This window comes from Lemur catta, chromosome X (genome assembly GCF_020740605.2).
Source record: "Lemur catta isolate mLemCat1 chromosome X, mLemCat1.pri, whole genome shotgun sequence".
NCBI classification, from domain to species: domain Eukaryota; kingdom Metazoa; phylum Chordata; class Mammalia; order Primates; family Lemuridae; genus Lemur; species Lemur catta.
Genome location: NC_059155.1, coordinates 6,597,626 through 6,616,511, shown reverse-complemented (window position 1 = coordinate 6,616,511; position 18,886 = coordinate 6,597,626). Strand labels below are relative to the sequence as shown.

The window sequence follows — 18,886 nt, the reverse complement described above, 5'->3', positions numbered from 1 at the left end:
GGGCTATGTGGGCAGGTAACCAGGGGGTCATATCAGGAGTGGTTGGGGGAGATTGCTAACCACAGGTCTCTGGAGGTTATGCTGTCCTGTGGATCAGAGTCGAGACTCAAGAGAAGCAATGTAGTGTGGGAGAAATTTCCAGCAGTGTTTGCTGAAGCGTCTGTAGGCTGAGGTGGTGCAGGGATGAATGCATTCGTGGAGAGTAAGGAGCGAAGCTGGCGCGGCTTAAGGGTGAGCTCGTTCCGACAACAGTGCCGGATCAGAGCAGGTGCTCAGTACATATCTGAAGAAATACTGTCGCTAGGATGGTCAAAAGTGTTTGGAAAACACTGGCATCTGGCAGCTACGACAACATTCAGAGGGTCTGCCAGGGGTTGTGGGGAGGCCAGGGATGGAATTGTCACACTGGGTCAGAACCTGCCTTCCAGAGCCTTCCCCAAGTCCGAGGAACATTCTAGGTCTGATCCAGCGCAGGTAACCCTTTCTCTTCTTCATCTCTCTGCACAGAGACTCTGACATGGAACAAGCCCAGTCTCAGCGGGGTGGCTCCTCTTCCTCGCAGTCTCCACTCAGCAACCACCATCGGAAATAAGTGAGTGGCTATTCCCTCGTCTTTCTCCTCTCTAGCCTGGCCCTGTTCCCACGGGGTTCTCTGTCAGTTTGTTATGACAGTCCTTAAGGCCTGTGGACTTCTCTTCCCTGCTGGGCTGGCGTTCAGCAGCCCCGTTTTTCTATTATGACCCTGGGGGACCAAGAGAAGACAGATTCAGGGTGGAGGGGGCCACACGCAAGCCCAGCCCAAGACCCTTCCTGGGCCTGTGAGGCTCCACCCAATCAAGGGTGGAGATTGTTCTAGATCTCTACGCAAGCAGCTGGGTGTCTTTCTGAATGCAAAGGTCCTAAAGGGAATCTAGGAACGATGGGAGATGAAAGTGAGGTTTAGATGAGCCAAATGGTGGTTTTTTTCTCAGTAGAGGTGACACAGTTCTTGTGAGGGCTGAGCCACCAGGTAGGAGAGGGCCGCCTCAAGGCCCGTGCATCCTGGGGGACTCTCCTAGGGGAGAGCTAGATGGCTGAGCTCTAGAACTGGGTAGGAGGGATGCCTCTATGTCGGCACCTCCTCTACAGTCCTCTCCCACTCTTCCCTCCCCTCTCAGAATGTACGTGTTTGGTGGCTGGGTGCCTCTCGTCATGGATGACGTCAAAGTGGCCACACATGAGAAGGAGTGGAAGTGTACCAACACGCTGGCTTGTCTCAACCTGGGTATGGCCTCCTGGGGCTCCGAGTGGCCTGCGGGAGGCTGCAGGAGGCTGACCCTTCTCAGCCCTGAGAGCTGCGTGGGGTGTGCAGGGAGCGAAGCCGGCCCGTGGCACCCTCTAGAATCCGCCAGAAGTATCCAGTGGGCAGAGCGCTCTGAAGTGATGCTCCCCTTTACGTTTTTGAATAGGCTCTGACAGCCAGACGTCCAGAAGCATATGGTGCAGAGCCTCCCTCCCAGTTCTCACAGGCAGCCACACGGGTGGTTTCTGTCCACCTGCAGGGGCTCTTCTACATAGATGAGCGTTAGCCATAGGTCCCTTTCAAAGCAAACAGCGACGGCAGCCTGCTGCACGCAGTGCTGTGCCTGACCCTTTTCACTGTGTCTCGGAGATCGCTGCACTCGCTGCGCAGCAAGCAGCTTCATTCTTTTGAATCGCTGTTGTGGTGCTGTGACACGCACAGACGCTGGTCTGTGAGTACCCTTGCACCGTTTCCACTCATGTGCAAGTACATTGGAAGGGTACAAACCTAGAAGTGGAGCTGCTGTCAGATGTTGCAGAATCGCCCTGCAGAGGCTGTACCAGCGCAGGCACCCCCGGCGGTGCCTGACTTCCTGGAACTGGCGCTAGCCACGCAGTCAGACTGCTCTTTGCCAAGCCCGATAGGCGGCTGAAGCTTCCCACCGGCCAGACCCCTGCCCCGGCTCACCTTGAGCCCAGCTGCAGCGGGCACAGAAATCAAACTGCCAGGCGCTATATGGTTTAAACTTAAGTTTGTCTTATCTTGAGTGAGAGTGTGTGTTTTTTCTTAAGGTCCTTCTATTGTCTTTTCCATAAATTACGTTCCCCTCTGCCCAAGTCTCTCTGGGTTGTACTGTTTGACATGTAAAAAGACGACATTTATGCATTTCAAGTAGTTTTCCTAGTTTGTCGTTTGTGGCTTATAATTTTAGTTTTTATGGTGCTTTTTGCCACACAGAGTTGGGCTTTGGGGTTTTTTGTTGTTGCCGTTTTTGTTTTAGTAATCTGCCAGCTTTCTGGTTTTAATTCCCCACCCTGACAACAATAGAATAGGGGGCAGCTGGGGGTGGTGGGTTTTCTCTGCCTTCCCTGCTGACTCCCCCTGTGCACCCTCTAGATACCATGGCCTGGGAGACCATCCTCATGGACACGCTGGAGGACAACATTCCCCGGGCTCGAGCTGGCCACTGCGCAGTCGCCATCAACACCCGCCTGTACATTTGGAGTGGACGTGACGGCTACCGCAAGGCCTGGAACAACCAGGTCTGCTGCAAGGACCTCTGGTACCTGGAGACAGGTAAGGTGCAGTCCTGCTGAGGCCTGCTATAGGCTGGAGCCTCAGCTTCCTTTCTCTTCTCACCAGCTGTGTTCTTCAACAGAAAAGCCACCGCCCCCAGCCCGGGTACAGCTGGTTCGAGCCAACACGAATTCCCTGGAGGTGAGCTGGGGGGCAGTGGCGACAGCCGACAGTTACCTTCTGCAGCTCCAGAAATATGACATTCCTGCCACGGCTGCTACTGCCACCTCCCCCACACCCAATCCAGTCCCGTCTGTGCCTGCCAACCCTCCCAAGAGCCCTGCCCCGGCAGCAGCCGCACCTGCTGTGCAGCCGCTGACCCAAGTAGGAATCACGCTCCTGCCCCAGGCTGCTGCCGCGCCCCCAACTACCACCACCATCCAGGTTTTGCCGACGGTGCCCGGCAGCTCCATTTCCGTGCCCACAGCAGCCAGGACTCAAGGTAAACCGGGGAGCCAGGGCATTGGCAGGTAGGGGCTGCCCTCCGGGGAAATTCGGTGCCTAGTGGGGACTGCTACCGAACAGACAGCAGGCCTGGCGGGCTCGTTACTGAGTGCCCCGGGGAGGGTGCAAGCTGATCAGTCAGGGCACAGAGAAGAACCGGACTCACAGCACAAGCAGCTCAACAAAAGTAGTTTAAGTCTGTGTGCTGAACTCGGCAAAGGGGCTGGGGACCATTGTGTGGAAGGTGGCTTGCTGATGGCTAACCCCTTCTCTCATCAGGTGTCCCTGCTGTTCTCAAAGTGACTGGTCCTCAGGCTACAACAGGAACCCCGCTGGTCACCATGAGACCTGCCAGCCAGGCTGGGAAAGCCCCTGTCACTGTGACCTCCCTGCCCGCTGGTGTGCGAATGGTTGTGCCGACACAGAGTGCCCAGGGGACGGTGAGTGCTCAGGGCTGGTGTGGGGTAGGGGTGGGACTTTCTGGTGGTCCAGTGGAATAAGTGGAACGCGTACTGGCGGGCTTCCAGTCCCACCCGGCTCTGGTACTGTGTGTCCTGTGCCTTCCCATCTGTGAAGTGCTCATGGTGAGATCTCTGGCAGGGTCACAGCAAGAATCAATTAATGCCTCCAAGGGCCCTAACCTTCTGTCCGACCCTAAGGGCATTTTAAATGTGGACTTTGTTGTTCTGAAGCCTGAGGGGAGAATGCAGCCAGCTGGGTTTGACCGAGGCCCGTGAGAAATGTATTTGTCTCTGTAGTCCTTAAAAAAGATCTAGCGCTCATGGCCAGCTCCTGCCACTGGGGTTGCTGTGCCCAGTTGCGGGAAGCCCTCCATGTATGGGGCCAGGAGAGCAGGGTCTGGAGTAGGAAAAGCTGAGAGATGGTGGCAGTATGGAGGCTTCCTGGAGCAGGGCTGAGGCCTTGGGCAGGTTCTGGTGAGGTACTCAGCACTAGGAGGTAGGTAGCACTCCCTGGGGCTCACGTGCCCTGTACCTGCCACAGGTGATCGGCAGCAACCCGCAGATGAGCGGGATGGCTGCGCTGGCAGCTGCAGCTGCTGCCACCCAGAAGATCCCTCCTTCCTCGGCGCCCACAGTGCTGAGTGTCCCAGCGGGTACCACCATTGTCAAGACCGTGGCTGTGACACCTGGCACTACTACCCTCCCGGCCACTGTGAAGGTGGCCTCCTCGCCAGTCATGGTGAGCATCTTCTGGGCCAGTTTTGGCGCCAGCAGCCTTGGAGCTAGGGGCTCTGGTCACTGTGATGGGACAGTAGCAGTCACTCCTTCGAGCTATGGACCAATCAATCCATTTGTCCATAATTGGTGCTTGCTGTGGGCTATAGAATAAGCTGTTGCCATTGGGTGCGTGGCACCCTTAGGCTAGACCTCTGGTGGTTCGTTCTGTTCCCTTGCCTTGTTAAAGGACAAGCTGTTGTGCAGCTCGGGATGGGGAGAAGGGGAAGCATCGAGGCCAGAGCTGTGGGCCTGCCGTGGACGTTCCAGGTGGTGGCCCTGTCTCTCTCTGCCTTGCCTGTCACTTGTCTCTGCCTCCTCCAGGTGAGCAACCCGGCCACCCGAATGCTGAAGACTGCAGCCGCCCAGGTGGGAACATCTGTCTCTTCTGCCACCAACACATCTACCCGCCCTATCATCACGGTGCACAAGTCGGGGACTGTGACAGTGGCTCAGCAAGCCCAGGTGGTGACCACGGTGGTGGGCGGGGTCACCAAGACCATCACCTTGGTGAAGAGCCCCATCTCTGTCCCAGGAGGCAGTGCTCTGGTGAGTGACAGGTGCCACCCGGCTGCTGGTGACAGCTGGCAGGCCGTAGCGACTGCCAGTGGTAATTCACTGCCCTGGGCCAGCTCCAGGAGAGTCCCAGCCCAGGACATGCCCTTATTTGGTTTCTGGATCACTCCCTGCTCCATCCTTTCCTTTTCAGATTTCCAATCTGGGCAAAGTGATGTCAGTGGTCCAGACCAAACCAGTTCAGACTTCAGCAGTCACAGGCCAGGCGTCCACAGGCCCTGTGACTCAGATCATCCAGGTGAGCTCTTGGTGTCCCTGCTGGAAGTGGTCCCCAGACTGCTGCATAAGCAAGAGTGGGTACTGGGGCAAGGAGAACACTTGTATCCCTGCCTACAGAAGGTCCCGTGAGCACATTGGTTCCTTAGTCCCATCACCCATGATGTCCAGACCAAAAATTCCTTCCCAATACTGATGCCAGTTCACCCACCTGCTTCCCTGTTTCAGACCAAAGGACCTCTGCCAGCGGGGACAATCCTGAAGCTGGTGACCTCGGCAGATGGCAAGCCTACCACCATCATCACTACCACGCAAGCCAGCGGGGCAGGGGCCAAGCCCACCATCCTGGGCATTAGCAGTGTGTCCCCTAGCACCACCAAGCCCGGCACGACCACCATCATCAAGACCATTCCCATGTCGGCCATCATCACCCAGGCGGGCGCAGCGGGTAGGGGCCTCCCTTGCGTGTGGGTGCTGGCGAGTGACTGTCGGGGTCAGAGCCAGCAGGGGCAGTGGAGGCTGGGCACAGCTCTCTGGTGTTTGGTTTCTCCTCTCTTCAGCTTTTCCTTGCTCTTTTTGTTTGGTTTTAAGATTTGTAGGGAGATGGCAGGGCTATGGCTATGATTGGTAAAGCTTCATTTTAATCTAGGGGCAGAGAGTAGGGGTAAGTGCTTGCAAAGGGGGCCTGAGGGACACAGGAGACATGGGAAGCCATCACAGAGCCTGTCTTCTCTGGGCCCCCACTTTCCGCCATCTAGGTGTGACCAGCAGTCCTGGCATCAAGTCCCCCATTACCATCATCACTACCAAGGTGATGACTTCAGGAACGGGGACACCTGCCAAAATCATCACTGCTGTCCCTAAAATTGCCACTGGCCACGGGCAGCAAGGAGTTACCCAGGTGAGGCACAACTGGCCCTCTCCTCTCCCCAGCGTTGAGTACAGTCCACCCTGGCCAGGCAACATGTGTCCTCCTGACCAGCCTGGGAGTGACATTGGCGGCACTTTCCTCTGGTGTTCCAGGTGGTGCTGAAGGGGGCCCCTGGACAGCCAGGCACCATCCTCCGCACCGTGCCCATGGGGGGCGTCCGCCTGGTCACCCCCGTCACTGTCTCTGCCGTCAAGCCGGCCGTCACCACACTGGTTGTGAAGGGCACCACAGGTGTGTAGCCCATAGGGGCCAGGGCCTCAGCAGCGACTGGGTTCCAACCCCTATGGACTTGTGACCGCTTCCCTGTAGTGTGGCTGGGGGAGGATGGCAGGCACTGTCCAGAGCTTTTTCTGTTCCCGGTGGCTCCAGAGTGCCCAGTACCCCATCTGGGGAGAAAAAGCTGTCTGAAAGGAGGTAGCAGCAGCAGGCCTCGTTCCACTTCTGCCTCCTTTCCTTTAGGTGTCACAACCCTAGGCACAGTCACAGGCACGGTCTCCACCAGCCTTGCTGGAGCTGGGGGCCATGGCACCAGCGCCTCCCTGGCGACACCCATCACTACCTTGGGCACCATTGCCACCCTCTCAAGCCAGGTGATCAACCCCACTGCCATCACCGTGTCAGCCGCGCAGACCACGCTGACAGCGGCCGGTGGGCTCACCACTCCCACCATCACCATGCAGGTAGGGCAGGGCCCGAGGGCACGGGAGCAAGGCCGTGACCCCCACGTGAAAGCACGTGAGGATTGCACTCCCTGCGTCCGGGCTTTCCTTCCAGGCGGCGTTCTGCTGCTGTGTGTAGACATTTTCCCTGCTGTTGTGTAGTCCTTAGTTCATAGTCCCTTGTGGTGAGATACCATGTCTGGTGTTTAAACACCAGGTCCTTTCTCTTGTAATGTTATAGAGCTGCGGTCCCCACCCCTGGCCCTGGTCGGGTACCGGTCTGTGGCCCATTAGGGACCAGGCCGCAGAGCTCCTCCGTCCCCCGACCCCATACCCTCATCTGTGGAATAATTGTCTCCCAGGAAACTTAGGAACGGGGGTCGGAGGTGCACAGCAGGGGTGAGCGGTGGGCTAGAGTTAGTATTTCCAGCGGCTCCCATGGCTGGCATCACCACCCACCCCCGTCCTTGGAAAAATTGTCTTCCATGAAACCGGTCCCTGGTGCCAAAAAAGTTGAGGACTTCCGTTACAGAGGCTTTAATGATTTGTCTCCGCATGTACATGGTGTTTTTCTTCTCTTTATACATTTTCTTAAGCTGAATTCCTGGAAGCGGTGAAGTATCTGGTGTTGGCTTTTGTGCGTCATGGGGGGAGTCCCGTTCCCCGACGGAGGGCTTGACTCCAGCCCGGGCTCCGCCTCCCCCTTGCCCACTCCCTACTGCCCCTTCCCTGTCCCAGTTGCCCTTGAGCCACAGTGGCGCCTCTTTTTCTGGTGCCCCTGAGCAAGTCAGTGTCTTCAAATCAGACGGCAAGTGGGTGGTGTATTTGCCAGGGCTGTGTTTAGGAGCAGAGTCAGTAGGCCAACTGGTGCAGGTGACAGTGCAGGGAGGGACAGACAAAATTGCAGCCCTAACTCCTGTGGTCTTGTGTCTCCCCGCAGCCTGTCTCCCAGCCTACCCAGGTGACTCTGATCACAGCACCCAGTGGGGTTGAGGCACAGCCTGTGCACGACCTCCCTGTGTCTATCCTGGCCTCTCCTACTACCGAACAGCCCACAGCCACAGTCACCATTGCTGACTCGGGCCAGGGTGATGTGCAGCCTGGCACCGTGACGCTGGTGTGCTCCAACCCACCGTGTGAGACCCACGAGACGGGCACCACCAACACAGCCACCACCACTGTTGTGGCTAACCTTGGGGGCCACCCCCAGCCCACACAAGTGCAGTTCGTCTGTGACAGGCAGGAGGCAGCTGCTTCTCTTGTGACCTCAACCATGGGGCAGCAGAATGGTAGTGTGGTCCGAGTCTGCTCCAACCCGCCGTGCGAGACCCACGAGACGGGCACCACCAACACCGCTACCACCGCCACCTCCAACATGGCTGGGCAGCATAGTTGCTCAAACCCGCCCTGCGAGACCCACGAGACGGGCACCACCAGCACTGCCACCACAGCCATGTCAAATGTCGGCGCCAGCCAACAGCGAGATGCCCGCCGGGTCTATGTGGCCAGCAACCCCACTGTGGTCCGGATCAATGTGGCCACCGGGACAGTGGAGGGAGGCCAGGGTCCTAAGCCCCAGTGCCAAACCCGTCACACCAGTGCAACTAGCACCACAATGACTGTGATGGCCACCGGGGCCCCGTGCTCTGCCAGCCCGCTCCTGGGGGGCCACAGCCCAGCTTTTGTGCAGTTGGCCTCTCTGAGTGGCAAGGTCGGGCCCGTGGGGCGCCAGCTGGAAATGCATCACACCCACACGGCTAACACCCCCACCACGGCTCGCCCCAGCCTGGGTGCTGGGGAGCCTGGCACAGCACGAGGGGCCCCTGTGCCCGCGTATGAGAGCCCCCAGGGCAGCCCGCCCAGCACCGCCGTGACTGTGACAGCCCTGGAGGCACTGCTGTGCTCCTCGGCCACCACGACCCATGTCTGTTCCAACCCACCGTGCGAGACCCACGAGACGGGCACCACCAACACTGCCACTACCTCCAATGCTGGCAGCGCCCAGCGGGTGTGCTCCAACCCACCCTGTGAGACCCATGAGACAGGCACCACCCACACAGCCACCACCGCCACCTCCAGTGGGGGCATAGGCCAGCCTGAAGGTGTGCAGCAGGCCCCTGCCAGCCACCCTTGTGAGACACACCAGACCACTTCCACTGGCACTACCATGTCGGTCAGCGTGGGTACCCTGCTCCCCGACACCACGCCCTCCCACAGGACCCTGGAGTCTGGCTTGGATGCAGCAGCACCGCCCAGCATCACCCCCCAGGCCAGCACCGCGTTGCTGGCTCCTTTCCCAACACAGAGGGTGTGCTCCAACCCCCCGTGTGAGACCCATGAGACAGGCACCACGCACACAGCCACCACCGTCACCTCCAACATGAGCTCAAACCAAGGTGAGTGAAGGCAGCTGGCCTGGCAGTCCTGGGCTCCCAGGGCTGCAGGGCTGAAACCATGGCAGGAAGATCTGTCTGGACTTGACAGCCTTTGGCTCCCAGTTTACCAACGGTGGGCTGGGCTTTTCCTGGCCCTGTCAGACACATACGGGGTGTCTCCAGGAGTTTCCGTCCTGTCCTCTCTGGCCCTCCCCTTGAGGACAGCGTAAGCCTGCCGTGTGGTAAAGCCAAGTGGAGGCCTCGGGGCTCTTGCTGACCAGCCTTCTGCCCGTCACCCCTACAGATCCCCCACCAGCCGCCAGCGATCAGGGAGAGGTGGAGAGCACCCAGGGCGACATCGTGAACATCACCAGCTCCAGTGCGATCACAACAACCGTGTCCTCAACACTGACACGGGCTGTAACCACCGTGACACAGTCCACACCAGTTCCTGGCCCCTCTGTGCCGGTAAGAGCCCAGAAGGGCCCCTTTCCCTCCTTCCTGCCTGCCGAGCCTTTGGCCTGTGCTGTTCCAGAGTCACACGCTAGATGTCACTCTTGCACCAGGAACGGTGCTGCTCCTGGTCCCTTTTCCAGACCATAAAAGGGCAGCCTCCGTGCCTGACACACAGGAGGCAGGACTGTGATAGTGCTCAGCATCTCCAGGGTGCTTTTGTTTCCGTCATTGTTTCCCATCGCTTGTCCCCTCACTGTAGCCTGTAAGATGAGACAGTCATCTATTCCTGGAGGCCTCTCTGAGGATGGGTTAAACTTGACCCGGGATCTCAAGGACCCAACCCCTCTTGCTGCACCCCTCGTGCTGCTCCGTGAACTACCGTCCCCGTCCCCATTTAACACGGGGTCTAGCTAGCCCATCAAGAATGAAAACTCAGGCCTCCAGGGGAAGGTGAAGGCTGTCTTGCTTCTCTGTGCCACTGCCTGGGCTGTCCTCCCTCCCCTCCCCTCCCCTCCCCTCTGACGGGGGCTTCTCTCCCTTTCTAGAAGATCTCATCAATGACTGAGACTACCCCAGGGGCTCTGACTACCGAAGTCCCCATCCCAGCCACGATAACGGTGACCGTAGCCAACACAGAAACTTCTGACAACCCCTTCTCTGCTGTTGACATCCTGCAGCCCCCAGAGGAGCTCCAGGTCTCACCAGGGCCTCGCCCACAGCTGCCGCCACGGCAACTCCTGCAGTCTGCCTCCGCACCCCTGATGGGGGAGTCCACTGAGGTCCTGTCAGCCTCCCAGACCCCAGAGCTCCCGGACGCCGTGGATCTGAGCAGCACAGGGGACCCATCTTCAGGCCAGGAGCCTGCCAGCTCAGCGGTAGTGGCCACTGTGGTGGTCCAGCCACCTCCACCCACACAGTCTGAAGTAGACCAGTTATCACTTCCCCAAGAGCTGATGGCTGAGACCCAGGCAGGCACCACTACCCTCATGGTGACAGGGCTCACCCCTGAGGAGCTGGCAGTGACTGCTGCTGCCGAAGCAGCTGCCCAGGCCGCAGCCACAGAGGAAGCTCAGGCCCTGGCCATCCAGGCGGTGCTCCAGGCCGCACAGCAGGCTGTCATGGGTAGGTGCCAGCTGGGATCCATGAGCGTGACAGGCCCCTTGGGAGAAGTGACGGCCCTAGACAGAGGGCTAAGTTGACAGGCAACAGAGCCATCCTGAGGTGGGCCGCTCTGTGCAAGGGTGGCATGAGTCAGACATGATAGAGAAGATGGGCACAGTGGGGCCCCAGGTGGGACGGGGTGAGCACCCCGGTAGGAGCCAGGGTCGTTTGGCCAAGGCTTAACCTGCAGTGGGGTGTGACTGGAATAAAAGTGGTCAGGGAAACAAGGTCTGCAGGGACAGCTCTGAGGGCCTCCATCAGGGCCATTCATCTCTGTCCGCTGAGACAAGCACACTGGCCTTCCTTTTGAGTAGTGTTTTTCTCAACCCTGGAGCAGGCACTGGGGAGCCCATGGATACTTCCGAGGCAGCAGCGGCCGTGACACAGGCGGAGCTGGGTCACCTGTCAGCCGAGGGTCAGGAGGGCCAGGCCACCACCATCCCCATTGTGCTGACGCAGCAAGAGCTGGCCGCCCTGGTGCAGCAGCAGCAGCAGCTGCAGGAGGCGCAGGCGCAGGCCCAGCAGCAGCACCACCACCTCCCCACGGAGGCCCTAGCCCCTGCCGACAGCCTCAACGACCCGACCATCGAGAGCAACTGCCTCAACGAGCTGGCTGGTGCTGTCCCCAGCACGGTGGCCCTGCTACCCTCAACGGCCACAGAGAGTAAGCAGGGCCCTGCTTCCAAGGAACTCTGTTGACTAGGGAGAGGGGTCTCAGCTGAGGGTGAATCAGTGCTAGAGCAGCTGGGAGCTTGGCAGGGGAGAACGGGGCAGGTCGGGTCCCAGGAGGCCCAGACCCCCAGGGAGTCCGGTGTCCGGAGCCTTTCCCGATGAAACTTCCTTTCTTCCCAGGCCTGGCTCCATCCAACACATTTGTGGCCCCCCAGCCGGTTGTGGTAGCAAGCCCAGCAAAGCTGCAAGCTGCTGCGACCCTGACTGAAGTGGCCAATGGCATCGAGTCCCTAGGCGTGGTGAGTCGGGTGTGACAGGGGCCCTGGGATTAGGGGTGGCAACGCTGCCTTGGGGCCCTGGGAGCCTCATCCCATCTTCTCCTGTCTGTCTTCCAGAAGCCGGACCTGCCACCCCCGCCCAGCAAAGCACCCGTGAAGAAGGAGAACCAGTGGTTTGATGTGGGGGTTGTTAAGGGCACCAATGTAATGGTGACACACTATTTCCTGCCACCAGATGATGCTGTCCCATCAGATGTAAGTGTCCCAGGAGCTGATACCTGCCCTCAGATGGGTGGATCTTGCCTCTGCTGCCCTGAGTGGGCGCTGGCAAAAACACTCCATCTTTGGGCCAACTTGAATGGCGGGGAACCCGAGGCCAGCCAGGCAGAGCACCTGACCCCTGGAGCAGTAGAACAGAAGTGGGAGCTTTTGGTTCTTCCCAGCAGCGTGCGGCCGCAGTCGGCCTTGTCGTGAAGGGGCAGCCATTGCTGACCTCTTTGCCCTGCAGCAGGGTCACCACGGACCTGTGACGTTCCTGGGGGAAACTGCTGTGCTGGCCTTGGAACTGACTTCTTGATAACCGAGCTTCATGCCACTTTGTTTTCTCTCTGTTTCCCTGTTCTTTTTCTCTCCTCTTTCCCCAGGATGACTCAGGCACTGTCCCTGACTATACCCAGCTGAAGAAGCAGGAACTGCAGCCAGGCACAGCCTACAAGTTCCGTGTTGCTGGGATCAATGCCTGTGGCCGGGGGCCCTTCAGTGAGATCTCAGCCTTTAAGACATGTCTGCCTGGTTTCCCAGGGGCCCCTTGTGCCATTAAAATCAGCAAAGTGAGTGTTGCTGTGGGGTGGCTTTGTGTCTCCAGTGGGTGTCCCGCATGCTTGGAGCAGAGCAGACCTCAGCTGAGGGGAGGCCTGCGGGAGCAGGGCCAGGTGGGGCTGACTTGGAAGGGTCCCCAGGATGTGGCCAAAGTCGGCAGGGCCTGCCTTTGGTGAACAGAGGCCACTGCCTATTGGGTAATGTCAGGAACCCTGGCTCTGTCACCAGTTGCCAGGGTGACAAGGGCCTCTGCCTCAGTTTCTTCCTCTGTAACCTGCTAGCTGAGCGTCCACTGTGTGCCACACGTTGTGCTGTTCGACATGTTGTTTTATCTAACCCTGGCAACATCTGAAGGAGACCTGGGTCCTGGTTTTAGCTCCATTTTTCAGATGGAGAGCTGAGGCACCAAGAGGCTAAGTGACAAGTCACATAGTAGGTGACAAGAGTAGGTATAGAAAGGCTGTGTTGTGAGTCCCCGTTCATTTTATTTCTCCTACTCGGGGGCAGATCTATTTGAAGCTCTTTGAATTTTGATGTAGAATATCTCCATTGTGTCAGGGGAAAATGGCTTGACTGAAGCATGAGCAGGCAGTTCTAGAAGCTTTTAGCCCCCTCTGTTGTTCCGGGTTCGGGCAGGAAAGACTATGGCCACAAGGAAGAAAGTAAGGCTTGACCTTCTGCCCCCTTGGTTCTAGAGTCCAGACGGTGCTCACCTCACCTGGGAGCCACCCTCTGTGACCTCCGGCAAGATCATCGAGTACTCAGTGTACCTGGCCATCCAGAGCTCGCCGGCAGGTGGCGAGCCCAAGAGCTCCACCCCGGCTCAGCTGGCCTTCATGAGGGTGTACTGCGGGCCTAGCCCCTCCTGCCTCGTGCAGTCCTCCAGCCTTTCCAACGCCCACATCGACTATACCACCAAGCCCGCCATCATCTTCCGCATCGCTGCCCGCAACGAGAAGGGCTATGGCCCAGCCACGCAAGTGAGGTGGTTGCAAGGTGAGTGTCATTTGTGGGGTGCCTTGGGCGGCCTCCAGGAAAGGCACGGGGAGCCTGGCGTGGCAGGAGGCTGGGACTGACTGCAGGAGTCATCTCCATCTGAGCTGTGTTCCTACAGGCTGTCTCCCCTGCCTTGTCCTGAACACCCCACCCTCCCCACTGGAGCAGCTGTTGAGTAGGGCAGGGGGACCCAGATGCAAGTTGGACTTAGGAGTCTGGGGGTGTGACAGCATAGGGCGTTATGGGATGTTTTGGGATCCTGGCCTGGGGGTGCAGGGAATGCTTGTCCGAGGTGTCTGAGGTAAAAGATGGAGGGAGGGCCCCTGAAGCGGAGTCCAGTGGTGGAGGGGCAGGGTGGCGGTTTCGGTGGAGAGCTCAGCTTGGGGCCAGGGAGGCAGCGAAAGTCCGGGGACTGAGCTGAGAGGGTTTCTAAACCTGCATCCAGGGTCCAGGGGCAATCAGTGGGGAGTGGCACCCTGTTCTGGCCCCAGGCTGCGGTGTGTAGGTGGCTGGACCTCGGGAGCAATCTGCTCCCCCCTCCTCCCCCCAAAGGCCCACCACGCTGGCAGCTTGCAGGCCGCTGCTCGCTGCTCGTGGCTGCTCGCTGCTCGTGCCGTGCCGTTGCGGGGTGGTGGCGGGTGGGGAGTGTGTATTCTCTGCTCTCGTTCTCTCGCTCAGTCCTTATCCCTTGTCCCTTTCAGAAACCAGTAAAGACGGCTCCGGCACCAAGCCGGCCGGCAAGCGGCCCCTGTCCTCTCCAGAAATGTAAGCAGGAGGCCCTTTCAGGAACCCTCTAAGGCTGGGGGTGGAAATAGGGCTCGGGCCTTCAGCAGATGGGCGGGGCATAACCGGCCGCTGATGAGTTCTGCCTGGGTCCTGCAGTGCGCTTAGGACTCACACTGACTGTCTCCCTCCCTTTTCTGTCATCCAAGGAAATCTGCTCCAAAGAAATCTAAGGCAGATGGTCAGTGAGAGGATACTGGCCAGCACCTGGATTCTTCTCCAGACCCCCGCCTCACCCCGCTTCAGGAACCACCCGCCAGGGCCCAGGGCCCACCTCTCCCACCCCTCCCAGCATTTGCACTTCGCTGTCACGAGCCACTGGCCGCCATTCACTCTCTCCCCCCTTTTCTCTCTCCCTGTTTTAAAATGAACTAAAGAAAGCACATTTTACCTTGCTGTGGGGAGGAAGCAGAGGCAGGCTGGAAGGAGCAGTGAGCCAATGAGAGTAGGGCTCCGCCTGTCTTCTTCCCGGCCGAGCGGGACTGGAGAGTTCAGAGACCTTTGAGGGAGAGAAATTGGAACTTACAGAAGACAGAAAGGACCCACACTTCCAGGCCTGCACGTTTCGGGGTTCATTGCCCTTGGCCTGAGGGGGCAGCCGAGGGCCAGGTGGGGGTGGGCGAGGGGAGGTGCCCTGTCCTGGGCATGTGTCTGGTTCTGTTTTATTTTGTTGCCCTTGTGTTTCAGCCGCCTAATGTCCCTTCCTCAGGCTCATCCAGCCCGCCCTGCCTGGTGGCCCCACAGGAAGCTCACACATTTCCTCAGAGGCCTTTGTGCTCCTACTTCTCCCCCCTTTCCTGTTTAAAAAAAGAAAAGAAAGAAAAAGGAGGGAAAGGAGCTTCATGGGGCCTGAGCAGCGTTCTGTGAAAACCTCCTGACGGGCTGGGAGTGGCCCCCACCTAGCCTGGCTTCGGCCTTGCCCAGCCTGAGGCTGGAGCCACATCGCCAACTGCTGCATTTGTTGTATTTTTTTTAAGTTGAAATTGATGAAGTTAACATTTTTATTGTAATTTTAGCCTTAGCGTGTGGGGTTTTGTCCCTTTTTTGTTAGCTGTGTACAGAATGTGTATCTTTCTTTTCTTTTTCTTTTTTTTTTCTTAGTTTTTATTTTTGTTTAATTTTTTTCTCCTTGGCTAATCCTTGGCAGGGATCTTTGTGGAGAAAAAGCTGGGGGCAGCCGGGACAGGAGAAGAAACTCCCACATGGGGCCTGGGATTCGCTGCCCAGCCTGATTTCCTGTTGCTGGCCCCTGCCCCCTGCCCTTTGCCTGTCCCCAGGCCTCTGGGACAAAGGAAGAGTGAGCTGTCAAACCTCACTCCACATAGGTGATTGCTTTGCACCTATGGGGGCAGCTTGGGGCTGGGCTAGAGCCTCTTTGTGTCCTGGATTCCCAGTTCTCCCCAGTCCCTGGCCAGCATTGAGGCTGAGAAGCCCAAAGCCGTTGGCATTAGCAGCTTGGAGATTCTGACCCTCCGGACTGCTGCTTTCTGCAGCCCCTCCCCGCCCCCAAGTTCTAACAGAAAGGGGTGGAGAGTGGAGGGGAGACTAGGTCTCCTGGAGGCAGGCCAGGAAGGGCATGTGTGGTGTCATCTGCAGGGGAGGCGGGGACACCAGCCACCGGTTTTATGAACTTGTAGCACTGTACCAGACTGGGCCAGACTCGGGGTGCGGTTCTGCTTGGAGTTTTCTGCCCTACACTCGAGTTTTAGGCAAGGTGCAGGGCTTGCAGGCAGGTCGTGGAAGGATTTGAAACGAGCAGCCAATCTGTCAGCCCCCCATCTCTGCCTGGAGATGCAGTGGTAGGGGGAGTGGCCCCCACCTCTGGCCCATGCCCTCCAGGGCCTCTGGTTTGTTGTATTATAGTATATTTCACTGTGGAAAACGTCATGTTTAGTCACCTTGGAGCCCGCCCACCTGGTCCCATTGTTTTACCCCAGTCCCTTCTCCCAAGCACCCTTTGATTTCTCTTGTTTCTGAGAACAGTGCGCCTGTTCACTATTGTAGAGTAACCCCTGTGACTCAATATTACCATAGTGCGATGTCGTTTTGTGCTATTTTGAACAATTAAAAGACTTTTTTTGAAATAACCACCTGGTGTCACACTGTCCCAGACCCTTGGGCCTCTTGCCCCCAGGGTCTGTGGGTGAGTGGGACCCTGCTTCCCAATTGTGTGCCCACAGCACAGAAGCCTCCAGGGCAGCCCCCCCACCCCACCATGGCCTATGGCCTTTGGACCGAGTCACACTAGGCTGTTGCAGGTCCCTCAGTGGCAGCTGCTGCTGGCTCCCTGTGTTTGGAGGCTGGGTCACCTTCCCTCCCCTCCCTCACTAGAGGACAGGGATGGGACAAAGGTCTGGCAGGCCACCAAGGCCTGGCCTCCTTGGGCAGTTTGGGGGGAGGGGATGGGTCGCAGCTCCCAAGTGCTGTCCACCACAAGCTCAGGACCTCAGCCTTTCAGAGTGTCCACTCCGGCAGGACTTGGTCCATGTCAGGCACACGGTGGGCACTCGGGGACTGCAGAAGCAATGAATCTTCTTATTGAGCTCCCTCTTACGCACAAGCCAGGCTCCTGTTGAAGCAAGCTGACACTAGGGTGGCACAGGATTAGATAGCTGAATTCTTCGGTGTGGCAGCCCAAGTGGCACAGGTCTTGGGTGTGGTAGAGGGGAGCGACACTGCTCTGCTGGGGCTTCCCCAGCACCCCTCCGCTTTCTCCCTGAAGCCTCTGCTACCAGAAGCTGCTGGGTGCCTGGAACCTCCACCTGCCCACAGTGGCGGGGGTGTGTGCATGGAGTGCAGGGCGCGTGCTGGTGGGCCAAGCCAAGGCTCAGTCCAACTCGGCCTCCCCAAAGCGAGCTCTTTGCCTGGTGCCCACTCTACTGGGCCTTCCGGTGTGTTGTATCATGTGATCTGCTGTGTCCCCCCCGCCATAGCCTGTTGGTCTTGAAGCCCAGAGCCATAGCTGTCTTACCCACTACACCCGGTCCTGGGGAGCTCAGGAGAGTGGCTTCGCAGACGGGGCCCAGGGCAGGAAAGTGTTCTCAGAGCAGAGCAGTAGGAGCAATGCTGGGGGTGGGGGGGTGGGAACATGGACCAGCTGGGGTGAAGAGTCCATGTGGGGCTGGCCCCAGAAGGGGAGGGGCCTTGTAGATTTGCCAGACGTTTGACAAACGGTTTTGTGGACACAGCCTGGAGAGGGGTACAAGGGTTCTTCCTGTAGCCAGCACCTATGAGGCCACCCACGCTCCACCTTCCCTATGCTGACCTGCCTCGTGGTGGCCTGCATGGCACTCTGGAAGGCAGGGGCCACATCAGTAGTCTCTCGTGCTGCTCTCAAAACACTGGGCTGGAGTCTGAGCACACCACTCCTCAGCCTCCTGGGGAGAGCCCTGGGCAGGGAGAGGCAGCATGTCCTCTATTCTCACCTGCTGCCAGGGAAAGCTCTTCCACTTCTCCATGTCTGGATTGGCTAAGACACCGACCACTGGACCCAGGGCTATGCGGACCACCCATAGGAACCTAGAACCTTCCACACACCTAGGCTTGGCCTTGGCTAGGCACAAGGGGGGTGGTATGTGCAAGGGAGGCAGGGGAGAGGCTGGACATGAACTGATACACCACACACAATGACAGGCACCTGTGAGCAGAGCAGGTGGACGTAAGCCCAGCAGGGCACAAAGCCAGGATTCCCAAAGCATGAACTAAAGTTGAGGGTGCACATGAACCTAGAGCAGCTGGAGTGGACACCCACTTGCTGGCCAGCGAGGTAAGTCTTGTCCCCTAGCATCACAAAGGGTAACTGTTTGGGAGGCCCCCCGCCTGCCCACCAGGCAGCCGTAACCTGGAAGGAGGTGGCCACTGTGGCATCAAACAGCAACACATGGCAGTGGGAGCCCCAGTCCAGTGCCACATCCAGGGGTTGGAACCTCTCAGTGTTGGCTGTGTCCCAGAGCTGCACCAAAGAGGCCGAAAGACCAGGTTATGCTCCTGGGCTGCAATCCACCTTTCCAGAAGAAGGGACGACACAGAAATCCAAGATTCTCCAAGCCACGCTGGGAGCCCAGGGACCTCAGGCATTCTGGCATAATTCTACGGAGCAGTAAAGCGCCCAGTTGTCAGGGAAAGTGACCGACGGCTCAGCCAGCCTGCCTGGTAGCATCTGGTGGGTCAGACAGCCTTAGAACAACACAAACCAACCAAGCCTGGGCGGCTGGAAAACGGGCCCAGAGGAGGGGGCGCCAGCTCTTACCTGCACAGTTACTGTCTGGCCTTTGGCTGCATCACTTGGGTAAAGAAGTCAGCACCAATGGTTGCCCCTTACTGACTGCTGAAGTAGTTGGTGACAAACCGATTCAACAGAGAGGACTTGGCCACCCCGTGTGGTCACAGGTCAGAAGGGCCTCTGAATTCAGGTATTTCCAGCGGTTCCCTGGCCTGCTGCACTCCCGCCCTCAGCCGCCCTGCCCTGCCCTGCCCTGCCCTGCCCTGCCTCCGGCCCCCCACCAGGGCCCCTCTCCGGCTCAGTTAAAGGTGACTGGTTGGGGGTCGGGGTGGGGCAGCCCCGCGCTCCGCCCTTGTCCCAGACTGTCCTGCCTGCCCAGCATTTCTCACCAGGAAGATCATGAACTGAGGGCGTCTGGCAGAGGCCATCGCGAGACTCGTCTGTCTGAGGGTCGCGGCGGGGCCAAGCGCGGGGGCGGATCCACC

General features: G+C 58.6%; 1 protein-coding gene and 1 long non-coding RNA gene across 8 annotated transcripts in view; one reads left to right on the top strand and one right to left on the bottom strand.

Moving 5' to 3' along the window:
• The window catches only part of HCFC1 (host cell factor C1), a 25,619-nt gene extending 9,353 nt beyond the window's left edge, over window positions 1–16,266 (top strand). The window contains exons 5-27 of one of the 6 annotated variants that reach the window (XM_045538210.1): window positions 508–592; window positions 1,158–1,264; window positions 2,399–2,578; window positions 2,661–2,719; window positions 2,963–3,020; window positions 3,302–3,462; window positions 4,025–4,222; window positions 4,582–4,806; window positions 4,967–5,071; window positions 5,278–5,497; window positions 5,808–5,950; window positions 6,073–6,211; window positions 6,440–6,660; window positions 7,580–9,035; window positions 9,319–9,482; window positions 10,016–10,592; window positions 10,966–11,295; window positions 11,484–11,602; window positions 11,699–11,836; window positions 12,226–12,411; window positions 13,096–13,396; window positions 14,098–14,161; window positions 14,329–16,266. In XM_045538210.1, coding sequence (XP_045394166.1) covers window positions 508–592; window positions 1,158–1,264; window positions 2,399–2,578; window positions 2,661–2,719; window positions 2,963–3,020; window positions 3,302–3,462; window positions 4,025–4,222; window positions 4,582–4,806; window positions 4,967–5,071; window positions 5,278–5,497; window positions 5,808–5,950; window positions 6,073–6,211; window positions 6,440–6,660; window positions 7,580–9,035; window positions 9,319–9,482; window positions 10,016–10,592; window positions 10,966–11,295; window positions 11,484–11,602; window positions 11,699–11,836; window positions 12,226–12,411; window positions 13,096–13,396; window positions 14,098–14,161; window positions 14,329–14,368 — 5,276 coding nt within the window. In that variant the 3' untranslated portion in view covers window positions 14,369–16,266. Of the gene's footprint in view, window positions 1–507; window positions 593–1,157; window positions 1,265–2,398; window positions 2,579–2,660; window positions 3,021–3,301; window positions 3,463–4,024; window positions 4,223–4,581; window positions 4,807–4,966; window positions 5,072–5,277; window positions 5,498–5,807; window positions 5,951–6,072; window positions 6,212–6,439; window positions 6,661–7,579; window positions 9,036–9,318; window positions 9,483–10,015; window positions 10,593–10,965; window positions 11,296–11,483; window positions 11,603–11,698; window positions 11,837–12,225; window positions 12,412–13,095; window positions 13,397–14,097; window positions 14,162–14,328 lie in introns of all 6 variants that reach the window. The other 5 variants (XM_045538209.1, XM_045538208.1, XM_045538207.1 and 2 more) reach the window with 5 other exon arrangements.
• LOC123628473 lies at window positions 12,903–18,873 on the bottom strand. 2 transcript variants are annotated; one of them, XR_006731651.1, is made up of 3 exons: window positions 18,791–18,873; window positions 14,571–14,678; window positions 12,903–13,042 (listed from the first exon to the last, which is right to left on the bottom strand). It is a non-coding gene; the product is annotated as an uncharacterized LOC123628473 (long non-coding RNA). The 2 variants fall into 2 exon arrangements; XR_006731652.1 differs by lacking the exon at window positions 18,791–18,873 and adding an exon at window positions 18,429–18,596.
• Window positions 18,874–18,886: the final 13 nt, after the last annotated feature.